The sequence below is a fragment of the Falco cherrug genome, chromosome 8 (genome assembly GCF_023634085.1).
Source record: "Falco cherrug isolate bFalChe1 chromosome 8, bFalChe1.pri, whole genome shotgun sequence".
In the NCBI taxonomy this organism is placed as follows: domain Eukaryota; kingdom Metazoa; phylum Chordata; class Aves; order Falconiformes; family Falconidae; genus Falco; species Falco cherrug.
This window is the reverse complement of record NC_073704.1, coordinates 56,521,428-56,533,942: the sequence shown is the minus strand read 5'-3', so window position 1 is coordinate 56,533,942 and position 12,515 is coordinate 56,521,428. Positions and strand designations below refer to the sequence as shown.

The 12,515-nt window shown below is 40.4% G+C and overlaps 1 protein-coding gene across 2 annotated transcripts in view; it reads right to left on the bottom strand.

The window, feature by feature from the left end:
• CLINT1 (clathrin interactor 1) overlaps positions 1–11,381 on the bottom strand; it is a 52,661-nt gene extending 41,280 nt beyond the window's left edge. Inside the window, exon 1 of one of the 2 annotated variants that reach the window (XM_055717589.1) lies at positions 11,175–11,381. In XM_055717589.1, coding sequence (XP_055573564.1) covers positions 11,175–11,215 — 41 coding nt within the window. In that variant the 5' untranslated portion in view covers positions 11,216–11,381. The remainder of the gene's footprint in view (positions 1–11,174) is intronic. The other variant, XM_055717590.1, reaches the window with a different exon arrangement.
• Between the last annotated feature and the right edge of the window lie 1,134 nt (positions 11,382–12,515).

Here is a 12,515-nt window from a genome sequence, read left to right as displayed (position 1 = left end):
CTATGAAGGCAGGTCATAACCTAGAAATCCTTCTACTACTGTATTAAGCAGTTGGACAAATTAACTTTGGCTAGTAGTTAATGGCAGAGTTCACAGCAGACTGTCCAAAAATGGGCATAAGCAGTAAGAATACACCATTCAGAACAAGTATTATGATTTCAATGTTATAGTAACATTCATTATTTCATTAAATTTTTCAGATTGGTATCTCACATTAAATAAAAAAGGTAGCTTGGTAAACTAAAACCCCACAAGTTCATAAACATGGATTTTCACTCAAAGCAAGCGTTCTTTTGCAGAATGACTCTGGCAAATTACATACAAATTAACTTTCAAAATGCCAAGCCACGTTTATTTGTGAAGGACAACAATGTTTCCTCTCCTTTCATAGGTATCATTTGTTAAACTGGTTCCTCCAGGAGATCAAGTAACTCTTACCTCCTAAAAAGGTAACAAGAGAGGTTTCATTTGCCTTGAAGCCCCAGTTTCTAGTTCCTGTCCACAAATAGATGATAATTTCAAATTACACTATGTATTTACAACAAACAATTTCACTATTGTTCAATACAGGAACTACTTATTTATTTACTCACTAATGGTTAAGATTACTGGATTTTTATGATCTAATGCCTGCAGCCACAGAAGTTACAGTTACCATGTAATTAACAAAAAACCAACACTGGAAGTTTAATGGCTAAGAAACTTCACTTTCTAATTAGAAGTCTGTCAGCACTAAATTTTCAAGCTGTCTCAAATGCAATCATCTGTTTGGTGGCAAGGAGAGATAAGCCACTGTGATAGAAGTTAACTCATTTAGACAAACACATCTGAACAGAGGGCTTTTTTTCCCCACCTCTCTTTGCATGATCATATGGAAGAATAGTTAAAATAATTAAGTAATCATCAAAACAAAGAATAATTAGAAGTGACAGTAATCATTAAGGTATTGGCTCTATTTGCAGATGTAAGATATCAAGAATGTAATCTGTTTTTCAGAAGATACATCCACTCACTGCAACTCCAGTAAAATTATTTAATGTTATCAAAAGCCTTTTTCTTCTCTTTACATTCAAAATGGCCTTAGAAAAACGTTCAGCTGAGTAATCTCATAGAACACAAAACACACACCTCCCAAGAATCATTGGGATGTATTTGTTTACCAAATATAAAGTTATGTCTTGAGAGGAAACATTGAACAGTCTCATTAGAATGCTTCTAAACAGCTTGACAGGACGGGGAGAGCAACCAACAAGAAAAACATTTATTATTACCACTCAGAATGGAGCAGAGGAAAAAAAAAATGTATTCCCTAACTCCCAATAGGTCTCATTATTATTACAACAGATTAAAAAAAATGCAGGTCAGTCTCATTAAACAAGTTGAACATACACTAATATTTCTAATTGTATCCCAAATGAACCAGTTAATATCTATTAAGCATGCAGTCAATACGTAACTGGTTAGGATAGGACACACTATGCGGATGAGAGAAAGGAAGAGTACAACAGCTTTGAGGTAGTTTCCTTAAAATACATAAATACACACTAATAATACTTATTTTGTCACATTAATTTTTAGTGGCAAACCAAACGTTCAGAAAAATCTACTTAATTACAGTCTACACAGAATACCATTCCCATCACTTTGTGATAACTGAAATATATACCACCAGTATTCCTAATATAATTACCTGCACTTTTAAATTTAATTGAAAGCATCTCATAAGAAGATCTGCTGGATCCTGACATCACTTCCAGCCTGAATCATTCAAAGCAGCACCATACAAGGAACACAACTACATTTCAATTTATATTCTTTATCCCAAATTTGGGCCCTGAGAGTGGAACCAGAAATAGATGCATATCCCCCATCACAACATGATACAAACACAGAAAGGTTAGCTCGGGAGCTTGAAGTAGTGATAAACAATACAGAAGAGCAACCTTAAATTTAAACTTAGAACATTAAACTGTTAACTTTTAGAGCAGTTTAGCAGCTAACAATCCACTAAGTGAAGTTTCAAATAATAAAGTTATGATAAAACATATCATCATCGAACAAGAGTGCCAGGCTATCTTCCCGTCCTTTCCCCTATCAACACAAGTGCTTGTGGTGCCACAAGCAGCTGCTCATGCAGCACACTGCTAAACCAGTTATAAACCATAAAAACAGGGTTTTTCTCAGCTCTTTCAGCAACATAGCACAAGCAAATACTGAACTACACAACAGCAGCATAAGGAAGGCAAAGACAGTGAATGGCCAGGTCTAAAAGCAGGACATTCTCTTTTAGTGGTGGAAGAATAATCTTAGAGCTTCTCAACCTGCTTGCGAAACCACATGCTAAGGGCGTACTTCAATCACTAAACCTGTACTTCGCCCTCCTTTGCCCCCAGTCACTTATTCTTACCCAAATACCATGCCTGCCTTTATGCCAGTACAAATATTTGTGTGACCATGGAGTTAACTGCACCAGGGAACTGATCCAGTAGAGAATTAAACTGGCAAAAACAACTGGTTAGTCAGAAAGACATTCTCTCATCAAGTAGAAAGTATGCTAGTGCCAGCCAAAGTGAGAGAGAAGAGCATGCAGTCTGCGGCAGATGGAAGGCTGCGAAACCTCTTTTACCATCAGCCCACGCTTACAGTGACTGTGAAACTACAACCTAAGATTTCATGGCTTAGGCTATGTTTTCATATTTGTGATAGTGCTGATGGCATTTGAGACTTCAGGGCAACTTCAAGGCAAGACTGCCACGTGTCGCTCTGTCCTCCACTTACACCAGCTTTAACGGTCCCTTCTCTCCCTTTCCTTCCCATCTCAACACTGCTTCTGCAGATGTAAAACACAAACACTTGTGCATTTGTATGGCAAACCAATCTAGGGAACTAATCTAACTTCAAAACAAATAACCTACGAAGTCCTCTTGGGAGGAAGAAACAATGGAAGAGAGAATGCTTCCAACTAGATCTGTTCCTCTATCCAGTTCACTACACAGCAACCCAAACCACCATACCTACACAGCACACAATACAATAAATAATGAACACTTTTTCTAACATGGTTATTGAAAAAATACTCCGAGAACCACAGTCTACACAGCTTTCTGGAAAGAAGCAAACTACCAACTTGTAACAATTTCCATGACCTTATCTTAAAAGACACTTGTACCTTAAAAAAAAAAAAGTGCACTCCAGTTAGAATCAGACCTTATTTTTCAGAAAGGCAGAACAGAGGGATCGTTTTGTCATGAAAGAGCTATGCTCTCCTATACAACTGTTCTTTTCTAAAGAGACTACCAAGCACCCTGAAAAGAAAGTTTTAGCTATACTGCAGCCGTTTATTCCTAATTGAACATGTAAAATGAAAGACAACAGCAGCTGTCAATCTTTGTCTATAACTGGGCCCATACTTGACCAATTTCAGTAAGATCCAGCACACTATAAGGAGCTGGGAAAAAAATCAACCACAAAACTGAGTACTTTATTCACTGGGTACGTTGGCTACTAATTTAGTTCTTCATTTTCTTGCCCTTAGTTTTGCCTTATGAATAAAAAAAAAATTGAGATAAGCATTTAAACAGATACTGTACAACTTGTTTTAGTAATAAAGCACTTAAAGGGAACAGCTCTCCCACCTTTTCCAAAACCAAGGAGTCTCAATCTCCTGCCCTCCTTTTTTAAATACTGTTTCAGGATTAATTTGGAATACGCAGTGATAATTTGGAAGTTGAAGTTTCACACCAAGCACATGCCAGCAAAGTATTTGAAACATACTTGAAGCAACAGGTCACGTTTTGCATGTTGGAGATGAGTTTCCCAGCTTCAGATGGGATTTCTTATATTATGACTTGTGGACAAGCTATATTCCAAACTTCAGAACAAACCAATGAGAAAAATTCCAGAAGTTCCAAGCTGAAGCATGTAACTCTTAAGATCATCATATATTGGGTTCTAAACCTACCATCCTACAAGACAATGCTTTACTCATTCTCTACCATCTCATCTCTTTTTACAAAAGCTTATCATTTTCACATAAATCCAGAAATTAATTTAAAACCTGAAATTAAGAGAGGCAAATATGAGATGCAAGAATCAGATTGCAATTTCAAGATTGCATTTTAGAGCCACTGCAATGCAGATTTGCATCTTGAAATAGGCAAGCCTGAGGAGAGAAAGCAATAGTGTATTCCACATTTGCACAATGCTTTGGAAGTAATTATACCTTGTATATGAAATAATCATGCAAATCAGCTACTATTTTATAATACACTAGCTGGCAACATGACCAAGAGGAATTAGCATGAACTGAATTAAGCACCTTGATCTTTTTGACCACAGTGGCACACAGTGATGTAGGTAAGGCTCTTATCTTTGACCAGCTTCATTTACTTCCCTTTCTACTTACAAGCAGAAGCCTAGTCTTATTTCTGGCAAGGTGAGGCGAAGCTATGTTTTAAAATACTTCAAGGACATAGCTGTTGTCACACATACACACATCATTTAGATTCCCTGAAAATACATAAGGTCAACACCTTAGCTAGTCTTATACTATGTAACACAAACTATCCTTAGCTTCCATAGGGTGTAAAAAGGCAATAAGACATTTGGAAGAGCAGTAACGAAACAACACTTCAAGGAGTGTGTTGATCGAACTTGCATGTTTGGTCACAACTACCTTATTCTAACTATTAGTATATACTTCAGCTTGTAACATTTGCCTTCTTTGGATTACTCCACCAGCTGAATATTCAAACAGGAGAAAAGAGAGCATAATGCTTTCAAAGATGCTTATCACGAATACTAGATTATATGGCCCAAAGACTATTGCTATTTCTAATCCTTATTAAGAACAGCAACTTTTTGGAGGCTTTTTTAAAGAAAGGAAGAAGGCCCTAAGAAATAAGTGCTGTGACAAGTGCTTGGCAGACACCACCACACACTGCTGCTGAGCCAAATATTTTCAAATACAGTCTTCCTTTGCAAAGACTATTTCTTCTCTCTCTCTGGTAACCAGGCAGAGGACAAGTCCTTACAGGGCTGGAGATAATAATCATCACCTTGCTTGTAATAATGATACAAAATGCTGTTCTTAAAGCAGTTATCAGCAGGACATCTCTTAAGCAGCAATAGGAGGATAACTCATGCAGTGAGGGTTAACTGTCCCTTACATAAAATGATGGAAGTATTCACTGCTCTGAAGATCTTGCTTATGCAAACTAAAATAAATCTTAAATATAAAGAAAACTAAATGATCCTGGAACTGGAGCAAGGGAGTTTATGGGAAGGTCAGATAGCAATGGACTTTTGTTAGACAGTTATTTACCCTTTCATTGGATATATCATATGATGGATCATTTACCATAATACCTGCTATTATTAAACCAGCAAACAGCACTTCATTACAGAAGAGCTCAATAGTCTGGGTGGACAAATCCATGAACCATAAGAAAATCGCCTGTAAACAAGAACGATTACAGGCACACGAAAAAAGAAAGAAATTAGTTAGGCAAGAGGATTTAAACTCCCAGCTAAGCATACACAGGATCCTGCTTATGTGTTAGTCAAACATGGGCATACTACAGGCAATAAGCAACTGAAAGTGAACTGTAAGCCACATAATTGTAGGGTAAATTACTGGTATGCATTTACTGTATTAATAAGCATAATGCAGACATAGCGTGAGCTAGCACACAACATCATGAGACTGAAAGTAAGCAAATCCAGAGTTTTAACTGTTATAAACTCACTGTGATTTGGGTTTACTCGACACAATTATCTTTTTAGTTTTCCTCATCCATGAGGTGAGGGTAGTCCAGAAACCTCTACTCATCAGCTGAAGGTCTAATTTACATGCCATGCTTCAGGCTACTAACAGCTAGGAATTGCAATGACAATCAAAGCTGTAATTCAGTCTATTTTACCAATAATTTACCCTTCTTCTTACAGCTTTTACAATTAGAAGTACTCAAGAAAACATGGTTTATTAACTAAGAGAACTTCTCCCCTATCTAGTCACACTGGAGCAGATAACAGCAGCTCCTTTAATCCCTCATTTTCCACTAACATTAAAAATCCTTCCTCCTTGCAGAGATGTAACATCAGAACAAATAAGAGAGGACTCTACTGCTTAACTCTACAAATAAATTCTCAAGTATTACAAATGCTTCCAACATTTAGTATCCATATGAGCATTACAATCGGTTCTAAACAAGATAATTTGCTCTCCGTTTAAAAACAGCTTAAAATATTACACACTTGGGCAATTCATCAAGCTTGCAAAACGTATGAAAACATAGCTCTGTAACACTTCCACTCTGCAACATGAGGGAGTGCAAATACATTCCTGCTTGGTCACTAGAAAGGTGTGGCTAAGCGCAGTACTAGCAAAGAAGTTACGACTCAACTAGGTGGACAAACAACTGAACTGAAAGCGGCATGGAAAAAACAGGAGGGTTGTGCTCTCATGTTCCTAATCCTGGCAAGAAAGTCACAGGCCCTCTCCTTTTTAAGTATACATCCAAGAAGCTCAAAAATTCAGTGACAATTCTCACCCAACTTCAGTAATTCAGATGAACATCTGGAATATATTGTCCTTACTACACACAGATCTGACACCACCAAATTCTTAATTAGACTGTTTCTTACTCTTTGACATGTGGAAGGTACTTAAAAGGAGCTCTCCTGATGCATGTAGAAGATCACAAAAACTAAGAATGGTAATGAAATTCTAAAGAAAGTGGCCATAAAGTCTCATCACATTGTGAAACATGCAGTGATCTCATCTCAATGGGCCCAAAAGTCTTCCATCCTGCTTACTGCATGTCCTACATGTCTGTGACAAACCAGTTAGCAAAAACATTAAGTTACAATGACATATTAAGAGAGGAATTACTGCTATGAGAAGTCCAACTAGCCTTGCTAACTATATATTTAGCAATGCTGTGCTAAACCTTGTGCTAGGTTAACGACATAGAGCAACATGTCAGGAAAATAATCAGCAGATTCTGCTTCAAGAAAAAAGAATTCAACAAAACTAGAGAGAGAGATATGGCCTGGCTTTTGAACTTGGCCACAAGACCAGGTTAACACCTTCCTCCTTCTGCCAAACTAAAAAAATCTTTTAACAGGGTTTCTTAATATTCCTTCTTTTGAAAAAGCTATGGGGTTTTCTTAGTAGAACTCCCCTAGAAATTTCACAGGGAACACAAAACACAACATATATTTGTCTATGAAGATTAATAAAGGAAGTTAGAGTTGCATAATTCTCTAGATCTCCGTTGCCAGGACTCCAGAACCATATCTTAGGGACTACACTAGCTTTTGCCAGTTCTGTTATCAAGCAGTAAGGAAATACTTGGTTGGAGCCTTTGATGGTTTGATTATCAAAGTACAGATGCACCTATACCAATAAAACCACATCATTTCTTGTAAGGCTGCTTCTACACAGTACTGGCCAGCCTACAGATCCTTTGTCTCATACAGCTCACAAGCAGTTCAAATGCAATGCTTGCCCTCGAGTTTCATCACAACTACAAGGGTGTTTCCGAACAGGCACGAGGTAACCTGAATCCGCTGCTATGGGAAGCTGCAGAACAGCTGGGACTACTGTCACCAGGTCATCCAGAGACAATGCTGCAGAACTCGTAGTACAGTAGGAAAGCTGGTGACAAGCACACTTTCCACCTGCCAAATGTTCCTAGAGCTCACACTCCCACCAGCTACTGAAGCACATGATGTATGCCTCTGCAGACCGTCACGTTAAGATGCTGGTATGCAGCTCATTAGGTGAGAAAAATTGGCTACCTCTTGCATATAGTAATGCCGCAGATCTAACCTAAGTCTATGACAAAAGAGAATCTAACAAAAAAAAAAAAGTCTACTGCATTACTTCAGGAGTGACTCAGAACTGCCACCTGACTCACTAGCTTTGCATCAAGCACCACCCTGATCTTGAGCCGTCAGAAACCTCTGGCTTTCAACTGAGTTTACTGTTACCGAGCAAACAAGTTGTGCACAGAGGGCTGCGTTTATTTTCCAATTCTTTTGTTTACTTTCCAATTCAGTTTTGACCTACTGGGTAAAAGGAACCCATAACAAGTGAACATCTAAAAAAAAAAGTGAAATGCTGCCTTGTGAAGTTAATTTATTCACATAATAATGTGAAATAGAATTATTCCAGAAGAAATAAGAAAATGCAGACCTACACTTTCTAAAGTACAAGTTAATGAGAAACAGAAATTCAATATAATTCCACACATTTGAAGAACTCACACATGTTGTAGCACCTGGGAAGAAACTGAGCGGTGGAAGAAGATCAACATTCATTTAGAAACTGCAAGAATAAAGCTTAGGACAAGCAAATTTTACTAGGCATAGACAGGCTTTATTATTCGGTTTAAGCTCCAAACTTCTTCACAACGTCCAGTTAGAAACAAGGTATTACTGTTCAACTAATTGAGGCACTCAGATTTTAAGGGCAGGTAGTTATATTAGAACTAAGAACAATCAGGTTAAAGAGGAGAACAACACACAAAGTATCTTGCCACATCTTAGAACAGTCTAAATCTATTACTCTATCACATACTCTTCCTAGATTCCATAGAAAATAGGACCACCATTCAGTATTAAAAATACCTGTCTTACGCACGAAAGTATGTAGAGCCATACTTTTTAGTGACAAGAAAACGCTACAATACAAATAATAGAGGTCAATTAGCATGAAGAGAACTACAGAGCAGAACTGACCTAATGAACTTGATTGCTCAATTGCTATGAAACCGAGGAAAACACAAATACCAAGTACTTCTGTAATAAATATAAACTTGATTTTTTCCTGTGCATTTTGCAGTTAACGTACTTTTAGTTCTAAAACTTTGAAGAATTTTAATAGGTTATCATTTTTACTTAGTATTTTTGCTGTTAAAGTAGTCCACAGACACTGAAAAAACAATAATAGCTTAACTATGTATCATCGCTTGTTGATCTTCAATACACCAAAAAAACTGAAAATTGTTTAACAGAAGTCCTCCACCATGAAATACCTCTAACCTAACCAAGCTCTCAGCCACCTGAAGCCCAGATGAGGTTCAAAAACCCCAGATAAGTTGAAATTCTAAGATGATAAGTATCAGCTGAATATGGAACCAAGCTGCAGTGCTAACCACCACTACAAAGCAATTAAAGTTTGAACTAGCAAAATTGCAAGCAATCTGCACATTTTAAAAATCCCCATATAACCATATTCCTTTTTTAAGGAAAGGGACTTTCTTGTTGAAGTTCAGTATGTTCCTGACAGCATCAGCAGATATTTATGAGGTAGATAATATCAGTCAGTCTCTTCTTCAGAGAATTGTGTAAGTCATGGCCTTAAGACAGAAGACATTATGACAAATCTGCACCACACACAATAGGACTATTGATTTTGAGGTCTCTAAATACTATTTACTCTGCAAGCTCCACTTTCCCCCTGCCCGGCCCCCTCCCCTTTTTTTGTTTGTTTGGGTTTTTTGTTTACATAAACAATCTGTTTTATTTTGATATTGTTATTCTCAGAAATTGAAGTTTAAACAAAACACCTCCACTTCTTGCACCTGCTCTGGAAATTGAATGCCTTGTCCAAACAAGATTTTGATGTACTGTTTGGCTTAGTAACTTACGAAATACCATTACAAGTAAACATTTTAAAAAGAGTTACAATATTATAATGCAATAGTGATCATTAATCCTATACAAACAAACATACACAAGCTAAACTTACAACAACTCGATTTCCCTCAAAGTGTCCTTTTAGGTCCTGGAACTCAAGACAGGCCTATTTGGGTTGTCCTACTATACACCCCATTTGCCCATTATTAAGACCACTTTAGCAAGGATTGACTCTGCATGCAAGAAGCTGTAAAAAGTAAACAACCTTCTCAGGAAGTGTCTTATTCACAGCAGTTTTTAAATGTCATCTGATTCTTGGCCTAGAAAAAGTCTCAAGCTGGTATACAGCGCCATAAGCAAAATACTTGATTATCATGAATAAGCTGTCATTCCCCTTCAGTTTGCTGTCTTTAAGTCTATATATAAAGCAGGCCAGTTTAAGAACTATTTAGAGGGCCAAAAATAAAAAAAATGTTGAAAATGGAACCTAAATTTTGAAAGGCTCACCCTTTGACTTCTTAGTTCATGTAATTTATTTGGCACATACTAATGCACAGACCTTCAGCCAGTTATTCCTCTAAGTGGTCCACAATTCATGGAAAAGTGCTCGAAGTTTGCCCCCTAGATTTTTTTTATTTAAGGGAGCAAAACATAATCTTTGTTAAGTTCTCCACCATACCAAATAATAAAGGAGTGGCTGAGAAACATAACATCACATACTCAGGCTACATCACAGTGATCATGATAACCAAGATTGCAGCCAAGTTTGCAGTGGGAGGTGGTTCTAGTCAAGGAAGCAAAGTTGCAAGTAACTGAGTTATTTAAATGTTTAAGGGGTGGGACAGCGCCTTTCAGTCCTCTGTCATGCTCCCTCTGCAAGGCCCAGGGGTGGTGAATCAATGGCAGTTACAGCAGGAACCTGTCCTTAGGGAGGAGGGAAAAACACTTAGGGAGTATGTGGTGACTTTAGAAGCACTCTGAAAATTCACTGCTGTACAGGTGGCTCTTCTCTCCGAGTGACTTCTCTGTTTCTTCCTAAGGGGCCTAGGGGCCAATGGCAGGAGCCAATCCAGCACAGACAGATTTTAAGGGCTCATGTACCAAAACGGGCACACACACCCTGGGACCCTGGCAGAGAACAGGGTACCCACATAAGTGGTGCAGCTCGCCAAGAGCTGGGAGGGCCCAGATAAGCCCAAGAGGGGCGGGAGAGCAGCCAGCCATAATGGAAAGGCCACAGGCTACCTGGAAAGCGGCCCCCGCCTGCTGAAGGGACCAAAGCCGCCCGGGAGGACGAGCAGGGGCCAGACCGGGCAGTCACCCGGGAAGCAGGGACAGAGGCGGGGAGAGGAGCGGGGAAAGGGGTCAGCTGGGCACGGAATGGGTGTGAGACAGCCACCTCAGCAGGGGGAGGGGCAGCGGCCATGTTGTGAGGGGGGTGGGGGGAGCACGGGCCCGGCCGAGGGGCCACGACCAAGCAGCCCCCGGCCCCCCGCCCCGCCCGCCTGCCCGCGCCCTGTCGTACTCACGCCTTGTCCACCAGCTCCCGCACTTTCCACATGTTCAACATGGCGCCGACCGTCTGGAGACCCCCCCGGCCTCGCTGCCCTCCGCCGCCGGCCCAGGAGGCCCCGCTCGCCGCGCTCCGGGCAGCCGCCGCCGCGCCAGGCCCGCTCCGGCTCGCCGCCGCCTCTGCCAAGCGAGGGACGCGGCACCGCTCCCGGAAATGGAGGGTCTCGTGGCCGCGCGGCCTGCTGGGAGGTGTAGTCTTCCCGCCGGCGGGGCGGGGAGGCGCAAAGCCTGCTGGGAGCCGGGCGCGGGGCCTGCTGGGAATTTTAGTCTCCAGTGAAGGGTGCCGCCTCCGCGCGCAATGCTTGCTGGGAGCTGTAGTGCTGCGTCTGTCCCTGAGAGGAAGCGGGAGGCGGGCGGGTGGGTCTCACCTCGCCAGGCTGCTTCGAGGGGACTCCCTGGAAACTGTCACACAAGCTGTGGAACCGAGGCTTTGTGCCCTTCTCAGCTTGGGGTGCAGGTTACAGCTTGGCTCTGAGCCACCCTCACGCCACTGTGGCACCTAGCCTGTGGTGAATTGCTTGACCAGCAGCGCGGTGAGGCACAGGAGGGAGAAAGGTCTATGCAAATAGCTGGCTAAGGCGCAAAACACAGGTGTAAAACTCATATCTGACTAGAATATGGTTTTATGTCCTGCTTTATTGCAAAGAACTCATTTAAGAGCAGCGTTCTGTCTTTATGACTGCCTGTTTGCTGATCATGGTGTACAGAGTACAGTGAATTTGCAGTGGACTTTCTGGAATCCTTCTGTCGAGATGGATTTCTGCAAGAAATGCCACGCATGAAAGCCCATGAAAGGGTGCAGCATGTGCACTAAGGTAGCACAGCCTTATCAGGACACAGCACGTGTGGGAACCATGCCTTCGCTTCTTGGGAAAGACCAAGTCAATTGACAAAATGCCAAGGAACAGCTACGTACATTAAAGCTGCCTCAGGAGAACATTAATGGTTTAACATACTTGTCAACAAGCATTTCAAGACCATCTTCAAATATTGCCTATGCAGGGTATTGAACAGAAATCACAGCTCCCTGGGTATAATGAAAACTGAAGTCAGTGAAGTGATTTTATAATCAGGATTGTCAGACAGTTTCATTATGTACATTTACTTCTGTCCTCTATCAACTTGCTTTTAATGTGAGTTTGGAATGTTCAGTCATAATGGAGGGATTTTCTTCTCAAGAGAAGTGAAAGTCTGTTGGCTATTTCTTTGCATGCTGAAGGACATGAACAGAGTGCCTGGGTATTAGTTAGTCCATAATATGTTCTTGATATATATTTGTTGTTTGTGTGCTTCTGTCA